Source organism: Asterias amurensis, chromosome 8 (assembly GCF_032118995.1).
Source record: "Asterias amurensis chromosome 8, ASM3211899v1".
Lineage (NCBI taxonomy): Eukaryota > Metazoa > Echinodermata > Asteroidea > Forcipulatida > Asteriidae > Asterias > Asterias amurensis.
Genome location: NC_092655.1, coordinates 17473671 through 17494950, shown reverse-complemented (window position 1 = coordinate 17494950; position 21280 = coordinate 17473671). Strand labels below are relative to the sequence as shown.

The 21280-nt window shown below is 39.7% G+C and overlaps 1 protein-coding gene across 1 annotated transcript in view; it reads right to left on the bottom strand.

Moving 5' to 3' along the window:
- Positions 1-2234: 2234 nt before the first annotated feature.
- The window catches only part of LOC139940494 (cilia- and flagella-associated protein 58-like), a 63982-nt gene continuing 44936 nt past the window's right edge, over positions 2235-21280 (bottom strand). The window contains exons 15-16 of the mRNA XM_071936778.1: positions 13322-13455; positions 2235-6823 (exon numbers count right to left, since the gene is read on the bottom strand). Of these exons, the coding sequence (XP_071792879.1) occupies positions 6697-6823; positions 13322-13455 (261 nt within the window). The 3' untranslated portion in view covers positions 2235-6696. The remainder of the gene's footprint in view (positions 6824-13321; positions 13456-21280) is intronic.

The window sequence follows — 21280 nt, the reverse complement described above, 5'->3', positions numbered from 1 at the left end:
TATCTGCGATGTACTGAAAGGTTTTTAATGGTGAGCTTTGAATATTGAAAAATACCAACGGAAGAAATCTATGTTGAGATCTTAGATTGAGTTTGTCTGTGGTCAACTAAAAGGCTCGTTAATGGTGAGCTTTGACCATTGGAATGACTTCAATGGAAGATGTCTATGTTCAGATCTTAGACTGAGCTTATCTGCGATGTACTGAAAGGTTTTTAATGGTGAGCTTTGAATATTGAAAAATACCAATGGAAGAAATCTATGTTGAGATCTTAGTTTGAGTTTGTCTGTGGTCTACTAAAAGGCTCGTTAATGGTGAGCTTTTAAAATTGTAATGATTTCCATGGAAGATGTCTATGTTCAGATCTTAGATTGAGCTTATCTGCGATGTACTGAAAGGTTTTTAATGGTGAGCTTTGAATATTGAAAAATACCAACGGAAGAAATCTATGTTGAGATCTTAGATTGAGTTTGTCTGTGGTCAACTAAAAGGCTCGTTAATGGTGAGCTTTGACCATTGGAATGACTTCCATGGAAGATGTCTATGTTCAGATCTTAGACTGAGCTTATCTGCGATGTACTGAAAGGTTTTTAATGGTGAGCTTTGAATATTGAAAAATACCAATGGAAGAAATCTATGTTGAGATCTTAGTTTGAGTTTGTCTGTGGTCTACTAAAAGGCTCGTTAATGGTGAGCTTTTAAAATTGTAATGATTTCCATGGAAGATGTCTATGTTCAGATCTTAGATTGAGCTTATCTGCGATGTACTGAAAGGTTTTTAATGGTGAGCTTTGAATATTGAAAAATACCAACGGAAGAAATCTATGTTGAGATCTTAGATTGAGTTTGTCTGTGGTCAACTAAAAGGCTCGTTAATGGTGAGCTTTGACCATTGGAATGACTTCCATGGAAGATGTCTATGTTCAGATCTTAGACTGAGCTTATCTGCGATGTACTGAAAGGTTTTTAATGGTGAGCTTTGAATATTGAAAAATACCAATGGAAGAAATCTATGTTGAGATCTTAGTTTGAGTTTTTCTGTGGTCTACTAAAAGGCTCGTTAATGGTGAGCTTTTGACATTGTAATGATTTCCATGGAAGATGTCTATGTTCAGATTTTAGATTGAGCTTATCTGCGATGTACTGAAAGGTTTTTAATGGTGAGCTTTGAATATTGAAAAATACCAACGGAAGAAATCTATGTTGAGATCTTAGATTGAGTTTGTCTGTGGTCAACTAAAAGGCTCGTTAATGGTGAGCTTTGACCATTGGAATGACTTCCATGGAAGATGTCTATGTTCAGATCTTAGACTGAGCTTATCTGCGATGTACTGAAAGGTTTTTAATGGTGAGCTTTGAATATTGAAAAATACCAATGGAAGAAATCTATGTTGAGATCTTAGTTTGAGTTTGTCTGTGGTCTACTAAAAGGCTCGTTAATGGTGAGCTTTTAAAATTGTAATGATTTCCATGGAAGATGTCTATGTTCAGATCTTAGATTGAGCTTATCTGCGATGTACTGAAAGGTTTTTAATGGTGAGCTTTGAATATTGAAAAGTACCAATGGAAGAAATCTATGTTGAGATCTTAGATTGAGTTTGTCTGTGGTCAACTAAAAGGCTCGTTAATGGTCTGCTTTGACCATTGGAATGATTTCCATGGAAGATGTCTGTGTTCAGATCTTAGATTGAGCTTATCTGCAATGTACTGAAAGGTTTTTAATGGTGAGCTTTGAATATTGAAAAATACCAACGGAAGATGTCTAGGTTGAGATCTTAGATTGAACAAGACTGTGTTGTACTAAAAGGCTAAGTGAGCTTTGGAAAAATATCCATGGAAGATGTCTCTGTTTAGATCTTATCGCGAGTCTCTATGATATACAATATACTGATGGGCTTGTTTAATAGCGCGGGACGCTTTTGCTAATTACTCAAAGTAACTGTTGGCATACGAAAGTGCATGCCCTGACAGAACAACAAACAAACCCACTAACAAGCAGACAGACAAACAAATATATACTGCTTATATAGGCATGTAGGCTACATGTACTATAGGTTACGTGTACAATAGCTTTTGTGTTTTGTTCTTCTCGGGACAAGTTCGGTTGCGAGTGGTGAACAATACCATTTTGGAAGATATTTCACTGCAACAACTTCCGATAGTGATACATAAGTTTCAAGTAAAATCTTATCAGTTTACACACAAGAACTAATAACAGGACAATAGGTCAGGACACTCGTTTTCTGAACAAGTTTTAAAAGTTTATTGGAATAACATTCAAGTAGAAAATATTTACCGTGCAACTTTGTTTAAAGAATACACCAGTAAGCTCATGTAGCTGCGAGTCACCATCATCAGAAACTGTCGACAGATCGGGGGAAATGTCACGTCATGGCTCTGCTTTTTACCGTGGAATTCTGCGCTTACGGCCCAACAGAACCGCCCACTTTTAAAAGGGCGCCTCAAGCGCAGAAGTGTGCGGTAAGCAGCGCATGGTAATGTAGACATGGCTTTTTCCTTTGGGCGGAAAATGGTTTTAAGAATTTGTCCCCCATCTCACAATAACAGTATCTGTACAATCGGGAAGACCTATATATGCCATCATTTACTTCCAGCGTCACTGTGTGTTGTTTTAAAACACAACAAGAAAACAATGCTAACAGCACTCTGAATTAATTTAATATAGATGTTAAATTTGCATCGGGGATAGAGAGTATTTATTTGTATTTTACCCAAAACGCTGTGTGTAACACTGCATGTTTATTACTTGTTATACTTTCCCCGAGTCAAGTGTAAAACGGAATTGGGGAACGTACTGAGTATTCATCGGCGTATTGGGTGAAACACAATTTACACTCCAGTTAAAGGAACACGTTGCCTTGGATTGGTCGAGTTGGTCTTTGAAAAGCGTTTGCAACCGTTTTTTTGTTATAAAATGCTTATGGGTAGAAAGATGTTGTAAAAGTAGAATACAATGATCCACACAAACATGTCTCGAAATTGCACGGTTTTCCTTTTACCTCGTCAATTAACACAGTCGGCCATTTATGTGAGTCAAACTTTTGACTCCCATAAATGGCCGACAGTGTTAGTTCGCAAAGTAAAGGGAAAACCACGCAATTTCGAAGCAAATTTGTATGGATCATTGTATTCTAAAATATCTTTCTAACCATACGCATTTTATAACAAACGGTTTCAAACGCTTTTTATAGATCAACTCGTCCGATCCAAGGCAATGTGTTCCTTTAACTTGTTAGAAAGTTACATTTTTAGGAAGCAGATAATACGTTACCGATACGAACCAAATAATGTACCGCACAACGGCCTTGTAACACGAGACAATTTTTTCCCATGCAACTTGGAGGCAACCAACTGCAGTTATACATGCTACAGGATCACTTCGGTATCATAGAGTAAGTAATATCTTACGATCCCTAAGAAGAATGTGAGAACATTTGAATGTGAATGCCTTCTTTCTTGTATTTTACCTGGAACTGGCACTTTGCCTGGAACTATAGTTTGCCTCGTGTGGCATGGTCGTAACGTAAACTAGAGGTGCGGTAGCGTTCTCTAAGTATTATCAGTAGGATTTGAAACTTTGCATGGTGGAAATACGATATGGAAAGGTTTGCGGTAACACCATGTAATGACTATCTCTAATGAGTTGGAGAACCACCCCAACTCATTAGAGATAGTCATTACATGGTGTTACCGCAAACCTTTCCATAACTGAGTATTATCGTTCTCACTCCATAACAGTCTGCACACCAGTGTAGAGTCCGTACAATTACTTGTAACAGTTTAAAGAAGGCATCCATATTTTTATGAGAAACCCTTACCTCTGTTTTTATTGTGTTGATGAATCTAATGAAACAAACATACCCATCGAGCACGGGTGTGTACCATTTCCAATAGAGAGACAGAGATAGTAACTGCAAAACAGCACTTAATAGTATAGATACATCACCCGGGCGCCACAGGGACCACTATATTAGAGTAAAATCCTGCCTGTGGCTTGTATACACAATGAGTATGTTATGATACAGCGTCTGCTGTTATCCCCGTGGCTAACATAAATGCACAGTACTTCCTGCTGGATGGGAGTCGAGTCTCTTAAATCCACTTGCTGAGCCAACATACAATTTTGTAATAACTTTTTGGCGGCCATTTTGATGTTGCTCAGAGGAGCAGAGATAGGTGACTGGTAGCGTTCAACCTGAGGCTTTCACGAGTGAAAACTTTGAATGATTTTCGTACAACAAAATGGATTTTCAAATCGAGGCTTGCATGAAAATACATGCAAGCCCACGGTGGCCATTTAACAGGGCCAAGAAGGGTGCCACACGCCACCCCACCCCCTCCCCAGGGATTGTATTTGCATCTGCTCTACATAAACACATGGCAGGGTGGAGGCTTATGGCCTTGACACACGAGGCAACTTTTACAGGCAACCTGGTGGCAACCAACTGCCATATATGCTACCCTACATAACCACTTCGGTAGCACATGAGTAATTATTTTTGTTAACTAGTGTCAGACAGCAGGAGGGTTGATGATACCATATTGCAGAACAACATAGTTAATGTGTCTTTCAATACAACATGGTATTAAATGGTCAGACAGTAGGAGGGTTGACCGAGTAATGTGTAGATGCCTTCACCAAATGATACCCATTGCAGGCCAACAGTTAATGTGTCATTCAATACAGCGTGTGTGATATTAAATGGTCAGACAGTAGGAGGGTTGACTATTAATGTGTAGCCTTCACCACATGATACCATATTGTAGGCCAACAGTTAACGTGTCATTCAACACAACATGATATCCAATGAACAGACAGTAGGATGGTTGACTGTGTAATTTGTAGATGAAGTCACCACAAGAAACCATCTTGCATGCTCTCTATCATCAAACACCACTGCCATTCAACTACCACGGAACCATGTTACAGATTACACCCACACTCAGTGTCTATCAGTAGGGACTCACGTTCAGCTTAGCTTAATACTTTCCTTTTCTGCTCATCTCAAATGAAGATGGCCGTGACAGATATAGGGCAAACCAAACAAAGGGAAAACTGTAAAAATACAATTCTAACTGTCCTTGTGTTTTTGTTATCACAATATGAAAAACACCGAGATTATGGCTACAGAGTGACAGCGGTGATGTGTGCATCATGGCTCAACACTTTGTCAGTTACAATCACTGTCGGTGTTTATTGTAGTTTTTGATTGTTTCACGGGGTAATGATTAACCAATTAATAACCTAGATCATGACAGTTGCCCTAATGAAGGATTGGTTTGTCAACACACTGAAGAGAGACTGATCAAGTCACTCGGAGGTCAACAAGCCAACCCTTCACCCCCCCCCCCCTTTCCTGGGGAGAATAAAGCAATGTTCACACTGGGCTGGATTGACTTGCAAAGCAGGAGTGTGTTGGCGACCCCAACAATAAGCATGGTCAATCGGTTGAGCGTGTTCGGTTGAGGCCAGTGACGATGCTGTTCAGACCAACCGGCGTAACCGACTTGTTGGCTCGGTTGGGCTTTGGTCGGGGTCGCCTAAACGCACTCATTATGTACATGTAGTGCAATCATCAAACTTCAGGCCTTTATGCTTCGTTTTTTTTGAAAGGGCAAGGGCACCAAGGCATTTTCTCCCTGGTAAAGGGCACCCTATGAGGAAATTGTAAACTTCTACTTGAACATTTCAAGGGCATCAAGGCAATAACCAAAGGGCATGGAGGGAATCGCCTCTGTTACCTCCACGAATTATTAGGCCTGAAATGTTCTTTATCACATTTCTTCAGCCGGCAACAATACGTCCCCTCCAACATTATATAACGATTTCCCTTTGATAGCAGAGCAAAACGCTACACAAAATGCTTTAGTTGCTACTAAAAAACCAGCAATTGTTACTCAATACTAGCATCCAGTGTGCACAAAGTATGCTAAGTCTGTGGAAATATTTTGCAATGCCAAAGTGCTAGGTGAAACCGTTCCCTGTTTGGCCAGTATAACTGAAAGAGCTTAAAGGAACACGTTGCCTTGGGTCGGTCGAGTTGGTCTTTGAAAAACGTTTGTAACCGTTTTTTTATAAAATGCATATGGGTAGAAAGATGTTGTAAAAGTAGAATACAATGATCCACACAAAGATGCCTCGAAATTGCGTGGTTTTCCTTTTACCTCGTCGACTAACACGTCGGCCATTAATGGGGGTCAAAATTTTGACTCCCATAAATGGCCGACGGTGATAGTTCGCACAGTAGAAGGAAAACCGTGCAATTTCGAGGCAAACTTGTGTGGATCATTGTATTCTACTTTTAAAACATCTTTCCAACCATATGCATTTTATAAAAAACGGTTACAAACGGTTTTGTTTTGACCAACTCGTCCGATCCAAGGCAACGTGTTCCTTTAATTAAGTAAATATTAAATTAAAATCCTACAAAGAATGTCCAGGGTCAAAGCAACCAAAACATAACAAAGGAAATGTAATTTGTTTGTACCCTGGAAATAATAAAGCCATGTAAGAATAATTAGGCACGCTTTTATATTTAATTATAACATAAATGCATTCATAAATCCATTAACAATGAAGTCAATTATTTCCCAAGTGGACGGAACTCTCTTGTTTTGATTTAAAAAAAAACGTAAGATATTTCGATTCTCAAGATCGCGGTTGAAGGTTGTTTCATCTATGACGTGACTTTACCCAGTCCGGGCTGTTTGAGGTTGAAACCACCGCCAGTGAAACGAGGGCCGTCCGTACGCTGTGGTTGGATGGGGGCTGAACCAGCCTGTGCCATTGACCGATCTCGCTCTCTAGAAATTAAAAAAAAGTAACAAAATTAAGAGTTATGTACACATTCGTTTTGACTTCATGCCTCTTTCAGATTAAAGGCACTGGACACTATTAATTGTCAAAGACTAGTCTTCACACTTGGTGTATCTCAACATGCATAAAAAAACTGTGAAAATTTGAGCTCAATCGGTCGTCGAAGTTGCGAGATATTAATGGGAAAAAAAACCTTGTCGCACCAATAGTCACACGAAGTTGTGTGCTTTTTAGATGCTTGATTTCATGATCTCAAATTCTAAATCTGAGGTCTCGACATCAAATTCGTTGAAAATTACTTTTTTTCTCGAAAACTACATCAGTTCAGAGAGAGCCACTTCTCACAATGTTTTATACTATCAACCTCTCCCCATTACTCGTTTCCAAGTGAAGTTTTATGCCTTTAAGGCGTTTTGATACCTTTGGTAGAGCCAGTTTTTGGCCATAACATGGTCCCTATCTCACTGTGAATGAAGTTGTATGTAATATTTATTAACATGAAGAATTTCAGCTTCATTAGTATTCAAGTTTTTGAGAGAGAAAAAAAGGAAAATTCACAGGGCAATATTTTCAGGAGAGTTGCATAAATCCGTTGTACGTATATACATAGTATAAAAAATTATTTCATGAAATTGTGTCACGTATAACTCAAAAACTACAGCACATTAGAAATTATACTTTAAGGGAAGCTTTCTATATTAATATCTTTAAAGGCAGTGAACACTATTGGTAATTACTCAAAATAATTATTAGCATAAAACCTTTTTTGGTGACGAGTAATGGGGAGAGGTTGATGATATAAAACATTGTGAGAAACGGCTCCCTCTGAAGTGCCATAGTTTTCGAGAAAGAAGTAATTTTCCACGAATTTGATCTCGAGACCTCAAGTTTAGAACTTGAGGTCTCGAAATCAACCATCTAAACGCACACAACTTCGTGTGATAAGGGTGTTTTTTCTTTCATTCTTATCTTGCAAGTTCGATGACCGATTAAGCTCAAATTTTCACAGGTTTGTTATTTTATGCATGTGTTGAGATACACCAACTGTAAAGGCAGGTCTTTGACAATTACCAATAGTGTCCACTGCCTTTAAATCGTGTAAGTTTTATGTAAATCTGTGGAGATTTGTGTTTTGTGTCGTTCAAAAAGTTCTCAAACAAATTGATACTAAAAAACGTTAAAAAGAAAACACCCATTTATAGTGACGAAAAAAAGTAGACTAATGAAAACAAATAATATAGCATATAGTATAAACAGAGAGAGAGGAAAGGTATAAACAATAAATATTTATTCTGAACTGTACAAAGCGGGCGAATTCATCCTAACAAAATACCCCAAAGACATCTACATGTATTTAACCAGGGCAGCCATAAAATATATGTAAATATGAGTAGATCTAAAAGACAGTGCATAGTGACGTAAAAAAAAAGTAGAATAATGAAAACAATTAGTATAGCAACTAATATAAATAGAGAGGGAAGAAAGATATAAATAATAAATATTTATTCCGAACTATACAAAGCGGGCGAATGCATTAAACAAAAATATCCCGTAGACATCTTTGTATCCAGGGCAGCCATAAAATAAATGTAAATATGACTACATCTAAAAGGCAGTGCTATCTTTAAAATAAACCAAAAAAAACGTTCTCACTGTATTTCCTGAAGAAAAATACATAAAAAACACTGCTCCTCCAGAGAAATCAATATTGTTTATATTAAAGTGAGATTTGAATTGAAAGAGTATTGGTTGAATCGATGGAGTGGGAAACCCACTGAAGTGGAAGAAAAATCCGAAGAGATTTCGAGCAGATTCTAAAAAGGGAACGGTATTGTGAAGATTTTACTGATAAGAGAACTCATTCACGCAATACATAAATTGTTAGAACAACTGACGTGTAAGAAAAGCAGAACAAGTCATGCTGATTGAGGCAAAGAGACTATATTCCCAGGAAAAATGGCACCAAGTCCGGGCATAAATATGACACAAACATGAAGAAGAAATTGTGTGAAAAACTTTGTTCTGGACAGTAAAAAAAAAAAAAATGTTGATGTAAAAAAATAATTGAGACCAGGGCCAAATTTCATCTGAACGATTCCAAAAACTAAAGGTATACTTTGCCTTTGGTTATTGTCAACAACCAGTATTCTCACCTGGTGTATCCCAAAAAATGCACTAAAAACAATATGTGACCATTTTTACTCAATTGGTCGTCGAAGTTGCGAGAGATGGACGAAAAAACACGAAATTTAGTGCGAAATTACTTCTTTCTCAAAAACTACGTTACTTCAAAGGGAGCCGTTTCTCACAATGTTTTATACTATCAACAGCTCGTCACCAGCTCGTTATGCTAACAATATTTGGAGTTAATTGCCACTAGTGTCCACTGCCTTTAAATGAGGACAGCTGTAATAAGGTTAATGACACAAACATCCACTCATGATGAGAATATCTATCTGTGTGAGGGTCTGGGACAAAGGCTAAGAGAGTCAACGACACCTCTCAATAGATTGCTCCTCATCGGCTTGAGGACCTCATAAGCCTCAGGGTGAGGATGACGCCTCCTGTCAGTTACAACAAGGCGTGGGACGACTTACATTAAAGCAATGCTAAAAGTCGTTAAAGACACTGTACACTATTGGTAACTACTCAAAATAATTGTTAGCATAAAAGCTTACTTGGTAACGAGCAATGGGAGCTGTTTATAGTATACAACATTGTAAGAAACGGCTCCCCCTGAAGTATGTAGGCAGATGAAAGCACACACATCATTCTCTTGCAATTTCGATGACCAATGAGTCCAAATTTTCACAGAGTTGTTATTTGATGCATTTGTTGGGATACGCCACGTGTGACTACTGGCCTTTGAAATTGCCAAACGGGTCCAGTGCATTTTAAGCGTAGTTGCCGTGGCACTCAGTGACCTTGCAAATTATACAGATTTGTTCATGTGTCTAATATGTACTCTGAAAAAAAGGTCTCGACATTTTCGACACTTATCTAGCCTAGAAAGTAACGTGGAGAGGGTATAGGATTAAAGCGTAGTACTGTATGTAAAGTTGGTATTATTTGAGTAGAAAAAGAGTTCACGCATGCATCAGTAAAATACGCGTAAACTAAGATATTTTTACGTAAGGTCACGGCAAACATTTCACAAAGCTGTTAACGAAGCACAACAAGTAGCAATATATATGCTTGAAAGGTTGCCAGCTACAACAGCATGAGCATGTGATGGTATTCTGATCATGATTGTTTTCGTTTATGGAAAATAGCCTGGCAATATTTTCTGCCCTAGTGAATTATCTTGTTGGTTGATATACTAACACATAAAATATAATGGATACAAAAATGAAAGTTTAGATCTCATCATAGTGGGGGTGAATTTGACATAAAGTATATGATTGCCTAAACGTGTTACTCTACGTGTGTAGATAACATTTATGTGGAAGCTTTGTAAACTATTGTTAATTGTGCACCTGTGAGGCCTAGCTTTAGGGCTCGTATTACACGAGGCCAGAGTCTCTGTTGCCCTGGTTTTGATGGCCACTGTATCCCAGTTAAAAAATTATCCCATCCACCTTACGATCTTCCAAAGGAAGCCCTTTCACAAAATGAAATATTGCCTTGCCCTACTCAAAGATGAATATCGAGGCAACGGTCTCTGGTCCCGGTCTAGGCCTCTGTACCCAAGTTAAAAAAATGTACCCCAGTTAAAAAAAATGATCCCATTGGCCTAACGATCTTCCAAAGGAAACCCTTTTCACAAAATGAAAGATTGCCTTGCCCTCTCAAAGATGAATAACCAGGCCAGGGTCTCTGATGCCCTGATCTTGGCCTCGATCTGTACCCCTTCAAAAATTATCCCACCGGCCTTACGATCTTCCAAAGAAAGCCCTTTCACAAAATGAAATATTCCCTTGCCCTCTCAAAGATGAATATCCAGACCAGGGTCTCTGTTGCCCTGATCTTGGCCTCTGTACCCCTTTAACAAATTTCCCATTGGCCTTACGATCTTCTAAAGGAAGCCCTTTACACAAAATGAAATATGGCCTTGCCCTCTCAAAGATGAATATCCAGACCAGGGTCTCTGTTGCTCTGGTCTTGGCTTTGTACCCCCTTCAAACAATTTCCCATTGGCCTAACGATCTTCCAAAGGAAGCCCTTTACACAAAATGAAATATGGCCTTGCCCTCTCAAAGATGAATATCCAGACCAGGGTCTCTGTTGCCCTGGTCTTGGCCTCTGTACCCCCTTCAAAAATGCTCCCATTGGCCTAACGATCTTCCAAAGGAAGCTCTTTTTTCAAAATGAAGATTGCCTTGCCCTCTCAAAGATGAATATCCAGACCAGGGTCTCTGTTGCCCTGGTCTTGGCTTCGTACCCTCGTCAAACAATTTCCCATTGGCCTTACGATCTTCCAAAGGAAGCCCTTTACACAAAATGAAATATGGCCGTGCCCTCTCAAAGATGAATATCCAGACCAGGGTCTCTGTTGCCCTGGTCTTGGCCTCTGTACCCCCTTCAAAAATGCTCCCATTGGCCTAACGATCTTCCAAAGGAAGCTCTTTTCACAAAATGAAATATTGCCTTGCCCTCTCAAAGATGAATATCCAGACCAGGGTCTCTGTTGCCCTGGTCTTGGCCTCTGTACCCCTTTAACAAATTTCCCATTGGCCTTACGATCTTCTAAAGGAAGCCCTTTACACAAAATGAAATATGGCCTTGCCCTCTCAAAGATGAATATCCAGACCAGGGTCTCTGTTGCCCTGGTCTTGGCTTTGTACCCCCTTCAAACAATTTCCCATTGGCCTAACGATCTTCCAAAGAAAGCCCTTTACACAAAATGAAATATTGCCTTGCCCTCTCAAAGATGAATATCCAGGCCAGGGTCTCTGTTGCCCTGGTCTTGGCTTCGAACCCCCTTCAAACAATTTCCCATTGGCCTTACGATCTTCCAAAGGAAGCCCTTTCACATAATGAAGATTGCCTTGCCCTGTTATATCATGGAGGTAGCTATATCTAGGCCTGCCAGCTCCTACTAATGCTCTTCTCTTCCTCCATACATGGAGAGACGAATTAGGACAGTATCAGGTCGTTGCTCCGTGTGGAAAAACGCACATAAAGGTCTCCCCGTGACTCAGATCTCTACAGATCACTACAGGTGACCAATCATGGCTTTCCACAAGCATGCACTTTTCAGGCAATAAACCAATATTACACGATTCCCGACTCCCCTCCGGTCAAGTAATACCACTAATAGTAACCCATGAGCTCTTGTTTGTTGATACGAGACACATACACAGGGCACGCAGTCTTTACCCGTCCAAAACGCTTTAGCGTGACCCTGTCAACTAACAGTAAAATACAGCATTTATGTACTGGGAGCTCCCTGAGCTATTCATTTTTATATCTTAATGGCATCTTGCCGATTGCATTCTGGGTTGTATTTTATTTCCGAGAGGATGGATGGAGGGGAGGGGGGATAATTCCACGGCACGGTGATCATAATCTTGATGGAAAACAATTTCACCCTGTAGCCTGTGGGAGAGTGTGTGAGCACTAGCAGAAAGGAGCAATCCAATCTGGGGTTTCATCCAGTATTCCAATATGGACAAATCCCTTCCTGCCTTAACGGTGGATTTAGAGACGAACATTATGAGTTGAGATGATAAGAAGTTATCTCTCATGAATAGCAAAGTAAAAACAATCTTTTATACCAAATAACTAAAAACCAAGATTAGGTGACATTTTGTTTTCTTAAAATGATCAATAACCACCGAACATTCTAGCTTTGACGACAGGCAGCCTTCACGGTAGAAGTGCTGTTCCTATTTTGCCTGGGTGAAAAGCAAACAGATGTAGAGACTTTTTCGCAAGACTGGCAGATGATAGATCATGGATAATTAATCTAAATTGATGCCTCAATGACAAACAGACAACTCCGAGTCTGTTTGAAGTTTCTTCCGTCGTCAATAATCAATACTGTGCGCTGCAGGGCCAAGTTAAAGGGGTTGAGGCTGGTTTTCCCGTAGAGTTAGTACTGGATACTGGATACTATTGGTAATTACTCAAAATAATTATCAGCATAAAAACTGACTTGGTAACAAGCAATGGATAGCTGTTGATAGCATAAAACATTGTGAGAAACGAATCCCTCTGAAGTAACGTATAGTTTTCGAGAAAGAAGTAATTTCTCAGTAGACTTCATGTGACATAAAGGGTGTTTTTTCTTTCCACTCGCAACCTTGTTGACCAGTTGAGCTCAAATTTTCACAGGTTTGTTATTTTATGCATAATGTTGAGACACACCAAGTGAGAAGACTGGTCTTTGACAATTACCAATAGTGTCCAGTTTCTTTAAACGTTGTGGTATCTATTCTGTGTAAGAACGCTATATAATTGCTTGGATTATAACTATTACTAGTATTGTTATAACTTCCATGAACAAACTAATCTATACAGTGTCTGTGTCATTCGATGCTTACCTGACTTGTTGGTCCTTTCGTTTCTGTGTGTAGTACTTCTTCTTCACTTCTTGTAGCTCTCGAGCGAGTCGTTCTATCTCGTACTTATACTCCTGAACTTGAGACTCGTACATGTTCAGCTCTGATGCCATCCCCTAATGAATGAGGAAAAAACAAAAAGGAGAAAGAAGTTTAAATCATGTGCCAACCTCATTCACAGTGGTGTGGTCTCGGCCTAATGAATGAGTAACAAACAAAATAGATAAGGAAAGTTAAACTCACGAGTGTGTGTGTGTGCCAACCTTGTTCCCAGTGGTGTCTGATTCGATCTCGCCAAGTATTGATAAGGACCATACCATTTGGTAAACAAATCGAGCTGATGGACATGGACACTCGAATGTCAGCAAAACACTCATTGTCTTAATAAATGTTTATAACCAAATTCAACATTTTCTGCAAACTTTCATTTCAATATGTACCTCCAGTGTGGGCATATTTCCTTTGCTTTTGATAGTTGGATAACCGTTTTGGACTATAGGGTGAGCCACCTGTATAAGGTCTGACGTCAATGCTTCAACGGCTCCTCGATCCTCCCATGTTTTTGTGATTGGTGTGCATGCATGCAGTCAACGGCTATATCAAATGTTGGGAAACAGACAAGACACACACACACACTCCCCGGTTGGAGTGATATCCGAACATGGTTATTGCACTTAAGATACCCTAAACAGCTTGATATAAATGCATGAGGAGGGAATCCAAAGGTGAATGTTCAACTCATCAGTGGAATAATACAGCATCCCCCAACGTCCTCACGAACAGAGTTCCTATTTCCTCATTTAAATATGTTGGTACTCGTGTTGAGGTTGGGGTTTTGTTTCTTTCTCTCTTGACGTTTTCCAAAGTTGATACACGTTCACGGTGCTATCGTGTTGCACTCTCTTGGACTTGCTACAAAACCCCTTCCACCCGAGAGCAATTTAGCTATAGTGCCCCTTGCTAGTGGTTGTACAATTTTAACAAAAATGTACCTCATGGACAACAATTTTCTCTACTGTCAAGTTCTCATGCAAAATCTTGTCAAACATTGCTATAACCATGCTAAAATCAAGCCAGGGACCCCAGTTAAATTGCTGTCGTGTAAAGAGCACTAAGAAGGGCCATCAAATTGCTCCCTTAGATTGGAGTTGGGCACTACCTGCGTGATTAATGAACTCTGAAACAATTTGTTTGACAGCTTTGGCATTTTAAGATGTCTAACCGCGGGCAAAGTTTGGGTTGGAATTTGTCGCAAGGAGTTCAAGGGAAAAGTGCGAGTCTGACTACGGGATTTGACTACAGTTTCATTGCGTTTTGGTTGTTCATTTGTAGAGCAGCGCCATGAGCGCCGCTTGCGGCGGACACCGACGCTATAAAAGTGTCCATTGTTTTTATAATTATTATTGGTTCAATTTGTTTTGGGTTCATACAGAAAGCTTGACTAGAGCGGGATTTAAAACAGTGATCATCAAATAAACGTGTCGGTGCTCTAAAAACTGAGCCGATTCGCCCTTATAATGGCAGTCTCCCAATATTGTTGTCAGTATCTTCGTTCAGAATGAATGCCAGTCATAAGTCATGTGTATGTGTGTAACTTTACTCCCCTCTTTTGGAGACTAAAATTTATTCCAGAATACCAACCTCAAACGAAAACCATTTCAAATGGATATGAATGGCCATTTTCAAAAGAGAGAAAATGAGAATTTCTCTAACAATTTGTCTGTTGTTAAAATAAAGAAGAGCAGCTAAGTGTCGTATATTTGAACAAGTTGGCAATATGATAACCAAATGCCAACGGACCCAACTTTAGAGAAAACCCAGTCTCAATGGAGGCACTTAGTTTGTAAATTCTTTGGATAAATTTGTTAACTCTACAACTCTATGGAGCACAAATCGATGCTGGATAAAAAGGCTATTTCATCCTCAAAGAGTTCTGACGGAGAATCTGAGACTAGTCGACAAACATCACCAGCGATGGCTTTATAAATAAATATATAAAAAAAACTTCTTTTTGTCCTTTGGTAACCTGTAGGCCTACTCGTTTTCGATTTCTGAGAGTGACAAAACAAAAACCACACAAACCAAAAGGTAAATGGGGGGGGGGGAGGGAGAGACACAAATGGGAAAAGGGTGAATGTAACTTATAAGTGCATTTAACTTAATGTGTTCAGGCTATAATATGAGCAGTACGTCATTGCCTGCAGAACAGCATGCGTGTTTGCACAGGCATAGAGTGGAAATTATCCAGTACCCAACATTGGTAAAGAGAAGGGCTGAAGCCCTGCATCACAAACCCGCGCATTTCACCCCCATCCATCCGCACTCTTGACTAGCCTCGGGGAGTCGACTGATTTGTAAGGGGTCAATTGAGGGGAATTTAATAGACCCCCTCTCTCTTTCATCCTAAAGAGGAGGTGGTTTATAGCCACTGAATCTGCTGGGAAAGAAGTAACATTCTTAGCGATCAAAGGAAAGAAAATCTGACTCCCCGCACGGTTTATGTGTTCACCCAAAGGAGAAAGTGACTCAACTCGCTGCTTTGGATGCAATTTCAATGAAAAGGTTCCATTGGGAATTGATTGGTACAGGTTGCTATAAATGTTTTCCCTTTTGTATGCAGTGAAAGAGCCTGTTACACTAAGCCAGGATAACAAAGTTAAATAAAAGACACTTTTGCTATGAATAGATTTCTCTTCTGTTTGAAACTTTGTATCCACAAGGATAAAGGCAGGCACTGGTCCTACGGGCTCACTGATTTCATTTGGATAATGGTGAAATTAGATAAACGCGCAGTCACCAATAAGCTTTCTATATCGGTGCTGTCAGCCACACGTTTGGTCGTCTGTGGTGTGCCAAGTTTGTATTTAGTGTGAGGTACATGCACGCATGTAATGTTTATTTAAATATATGCATGTACGTAGGATTTGACTTTGAATATCTCAATGTGATATGAATGACAGGTCAAAGGTACATTTGTACGGATCCGGACACTCGCTCAAAGCTGGTAGCTGGCGTAGTTCACGAGCCTCGATCTGTGACGTCAGTTGTTCATGCTATTTATATTGGTGCATTCGTTTAGCTTCCCTGGGTCGACCCCGGTCTGCCCCCGGTACGTTCGAATACCTCTGACGTATATCTAGGGACTCACCCGGGTCACTAAAAAGAGTGGGTCGTCACTTGGGGGTGAACCGAGGTGCATGCCGTCACCACGAGAGGGCGAGTGTGATCTTTCGATTAGCTCTTGTCAGGGGCCCACCCGAGTGAAACCGCGGGGTCGACCCAGGGAAGCTAATCGAACGCACCCAACAAGTAGATCCATGCACCATTATTGCATGACGCGCCATGTTTTATTTCAATAGCCAGACAATGTCAACCTGTGTTGTAGTTCCAAAACAATAAGGCTACGAGCTCATCCTGCCATCTTTTTTTGCCCATTAGTTTTAGCCCGCACTCCCTGCTTGTTCAAACAAGAGAGCCCTTGGGACCCCCCCCCCCCCCACCCCCTGTGTTTGCTCAAGATCGAGTGACACTTCCGGCATTAGAACAAGAAAATTGCATATGATACAGATCTTTACGGTTTATTAATATCTTCATTTTAATAAAAACGGGCAGTTTATGGCCTTGTTATTTGTAACTGGGTAGCTGCCGATGATTGCCGACAGGCAGGTAGTAAATTATGCGATAAAACCATCAGATCTCTTGGAATTAATTACTCGGTATAAGTTAAAGGGTACTGGACACGTGACTGTTTAGGCGTTTTTTAATTTCGCGCGAAATAGAGTAACTACATGTATTGTGGCTGTGGTTCATGCCTCATTGTTCAAACATTTTCTAGGAACATTGATGATTCCCATTGCTTCAAGGTGATGGAAATACACTTGGGCATATTAAATGGTCCCAATATTCAACTACGAAAGAGGCTTGAACGGACTATACATTATAAGCCCAGGGCATAAAAAATGCCTGCCGAGTTATTCTTTGTGCTATTTTACCTTTAGGCGTTTCCTGATTAGACGAGCATCATAAAATCAGTGCACATACCAAATGGGGGGACATATTATAATGAGGGGGTGATATTGAACACCTCGCCTATCAAACAAATGTGTGACTATGAAGAAGGGGAAGATGAACACACGGGGTGAGCTCATATTCGGTACCTTCTGGAGAGACCAAGGACAAAACATAAAATGGAAAACAAAAGGACTCTGCAGTCCTTCTGATATGAAAATCACATGCGTGTGGGAAAAAGCACTCCTCGATTTTCCCGAGGGGTGTGATCTTCGGAGTGAAATTGTTAGCGCGTAGCGCGACGCCATTACGGCGTGGGGTCTGGGGCCCGCCACGTATGGAAATATTCTAAAGACCGGGGTGGTCCACAAGATATTTTGTCTCATACAAAGTCTATGGGGGGAAATCTTAACTCTACAGGGACAATGGAAAGAACAAAAGATGTCTCCACAGGGATGTATATTTGAGAATGTGTGGTTTGAAGAGTGTGAGTGGCTATTGATATCATGGAGGGGGGTTTTTGTTGGGGTATGGTACTCTTCTGTCAGGTTAGAATGAATCAGGAAGGGCTAACCCCTGCTCATCATCAACCCGAGATAGCAATAACGTGAGACGCCTTTGGTTCGCGCAATAAATGAATCAGCAATGTATGGAGGGGAAGACTGAGCAGCCAACAATGGTAATTTGTCAATATGGTTCAATGTATTGGTGATTGTCAATGGTAATGTATCTCTGCACTTTATTTGACTCGGCACATGAAATGACAAACCATGTGAAAAGATGCAGCTCAATCGGCCAGTGGAGTCACGACAATAGTGCACATTCCATTATACGTTTTCTCTGTCTTTAAACGTCATGGTCTCAAAACTAATTTGTTAACTCATCTCTCACTAACTACAGCCTTTCAGGCAAACAGTTAACGTCCAACCTTGACCACTACCATAAGTTATTTGTAAATCTGAGAACTTTTATCTAAAATATCTTAGAAATGTTTGCATATACCTTTAATCATTTCTTCACTATAGGATCTAATAAAGATTAATTGAATTGAATTGAATTGAATTGAATTGAATTGAATTGAATTGAATTGAATTGAATTGAATTGAATTGAATTGAATTGAATTGAATTGAAAGGGGGAAAAACGAAATCCTATGTATTGGTCTGTTTATGTTCGTGTGTGATCAGCGAACTACCCTACTTACGAGACGACCTAGAATGACCCAAGTCAATTTGATTTGATTTTCAAAACGTATTTGTTTTGAACTGAATAAATTTTGTTTAGATGTAACTTGTGACCAAGCAAGGCATTGTATAGTAGACCATATTATTCAAATCTAATTCGCGAATGGCTCCCTGCTTGGCCCATGTAAAAGTCACGCTACACATTGGTGCCCAATGCTCTTATTAAAGCAATCGCACAACATCGGTAAACAGTATTGTCCAAAGGCCCATCACACTTCGTGTATCACAACTTATATATAAAATAACAAACCTGTGAAAATTTAGACTCAATCGGTCATCGTAGTCGGGAGAAAATAACGGGGAAACCCACCCTTGCTTCTGCATGTTTCGCCGTGTCAAGGCATGTGTTTAAAATAAATCCGTTATTCTCGAGAACTGTTGTTTTAATGTTTTCTCAAAAAGTAAAGCATTTCATGAAATAATATTTCAAGGGAAGTCTTTCACCATTACCTTCTGTAAACCCTGTATTGATTGTAAATCTGCGAACTTTTAATTTTTGTTCTGCTCAGAAAGTGTCCAATGGCTTTAACATAATAGCTGCACATTCAAACTGAATGAAAAGTGCTGTAACCTTGACAAGATATACAGGCCCGCTGGCTTCACTTGTGACAAGACCACTCCACCTTGTTACCACACAAATACAATTCCAGCATTAGGTTAATTTGACGTGCCCAAGAAAATAACAGTAACTGGATTAAGACATAAACCTGAAGGCTAGGAGTACTTTTCGAGATCGTCTTCATACTCAACTCTTACTTATACATTTACAAAGTCAGAAATGAAGAGACTCGACAAAAGACTGAAATTTTCCGTGAAATTAAATTGCAACTTTGCTGATGGGGTGAATGATTTAAACCAGATCATTGGGAGCTACAGTCTAGACCAAGAGTGTGTGTTAACCGAGATTCTGCTACTCGGTGCATTGCTCAAAAAGTATTTCATGCATGCATTAAATAGTTCATATTTTCACTCTATTTCCCTCGTCTCGCACCCCTAGTCTCTTCCTATAAAGGGGCAATACATTCTCAACAACTCTTATTAATTCTTAAAAATTCGATATTTAGGTTTTATTTGTTTATTTCAGTCGCACCTGTATGCCTATACGTGCCTTTTTTACAAATGTGATCGGTCCACACCTACCCCCCCCCCGGGCTCCACATATTTTTCTCGAATGCCAAGTTCTGAAACGGGTTTAAGATACGATCCACTGATTCAGATTATGTAGTAAAATAGGCCACTATCTGAACATGATCACCCTAATCCATCAACATTTGAACCTATACTTGTGCATTTAAGTCAGAAAATACAAATTTCTGCGAAAACATCCACCCCCGAGAATCTTCGTCATGTAACATATTGTCTACAAATGCATGTTGTTTTGTTTGCCTCAAATGGAGATAGCATGTTGTCTTTGAGGGTAGTGATTATTTCGGAAGGAGAGTGAGCATTGTATGAGTACATGTAGAACACGAGAAAAGTAACGCACAACACACATATCCTGGCCAGGAATCGAACCTTGACTAAAGTTTAAGAGGCGAGCACTTTACATAATAGCCACTCAAGCCATCCCATAACAAAACATGCTTTCCACTTGAATGAAACTTCTGGCAATGTTTCACCTGCAGCTACAAAGTGTCTTTGTTTTGAAAGTACAAAAAAGGCACTGGACATTTGTTAGGTCAAAAACCACTTGGTTTGGTGTATTCCAATGCATCAAATAAAAAACCTGTGGAATTTGGGCTAAATCAAATTGTCAAAAGAATAAAAACACCTTTCCCTATAAAAAAATTAATTGCTTCATTACTTTGTGTGCTTTCAGATGCATAAGTTGTTTATTGATATTTGAATGAGAAATTATTTCTTCCTCAAAAACTACGTTACTTCAGAGGAAACCGTTTCTCGCAATGTCTTATACTATCAATAGCTCCCCACTGCTCGTTACCAAGTAAGTTTTATACCAACAACATTTTGATTAATTACCAATTAGTGTCTAGTGCCTTTCATGACCAAAAGAAGATAGCTTGCATAAATAGTTTGTTTCCTCTCGACAAACTTCAATTCCGAAATTGAAGACAAAATAAATGTTCTCTCAACCTATGATGATGTATTGGTTTTCCATAAAGACACTGTGTGTATACACCACCAGACTGATTTTCCTCCGGACGGATTTGTAAATTAATACCCATGCTGAGAATTTCAGGCTGAGGGTTTACTCTATCCATCAAGTCAAACAGCATTTCGTATAAGGTACGGCATATCACTCTATATATCCACTCAGAAAAAACGTGTATTGACAGAGACAATAATTTACATTAGCAATCAGTCAGGACCGTGTCCATTACGGACTGTTTTCATGACATCACATCTCAGGGTTTATCCAAAGAAACAAAAACCATCAAGAATAACACATGGTGGTTGATTCAATGGGGAGGTAGAGTGGCCCTAACGTAGATTACGACGAGCTAACACGTGCACTCTATATATACACCTATAGAGTATAGACTTGATTCAAGTCCCAATCCCGTGCCATCGCAAGAAAACTATTGTTTTGTGATGCTCTGCATTCCCCTGACCTGTTCCGCACGGAACGGGACAAGCACCCCACATTGACTGCGAGCGCGCACTGCTATTACACCTTACAACCCTGTTGTCGGTTTTAAGCACCTCTCAAGGTACAGTTTACCTTGTAT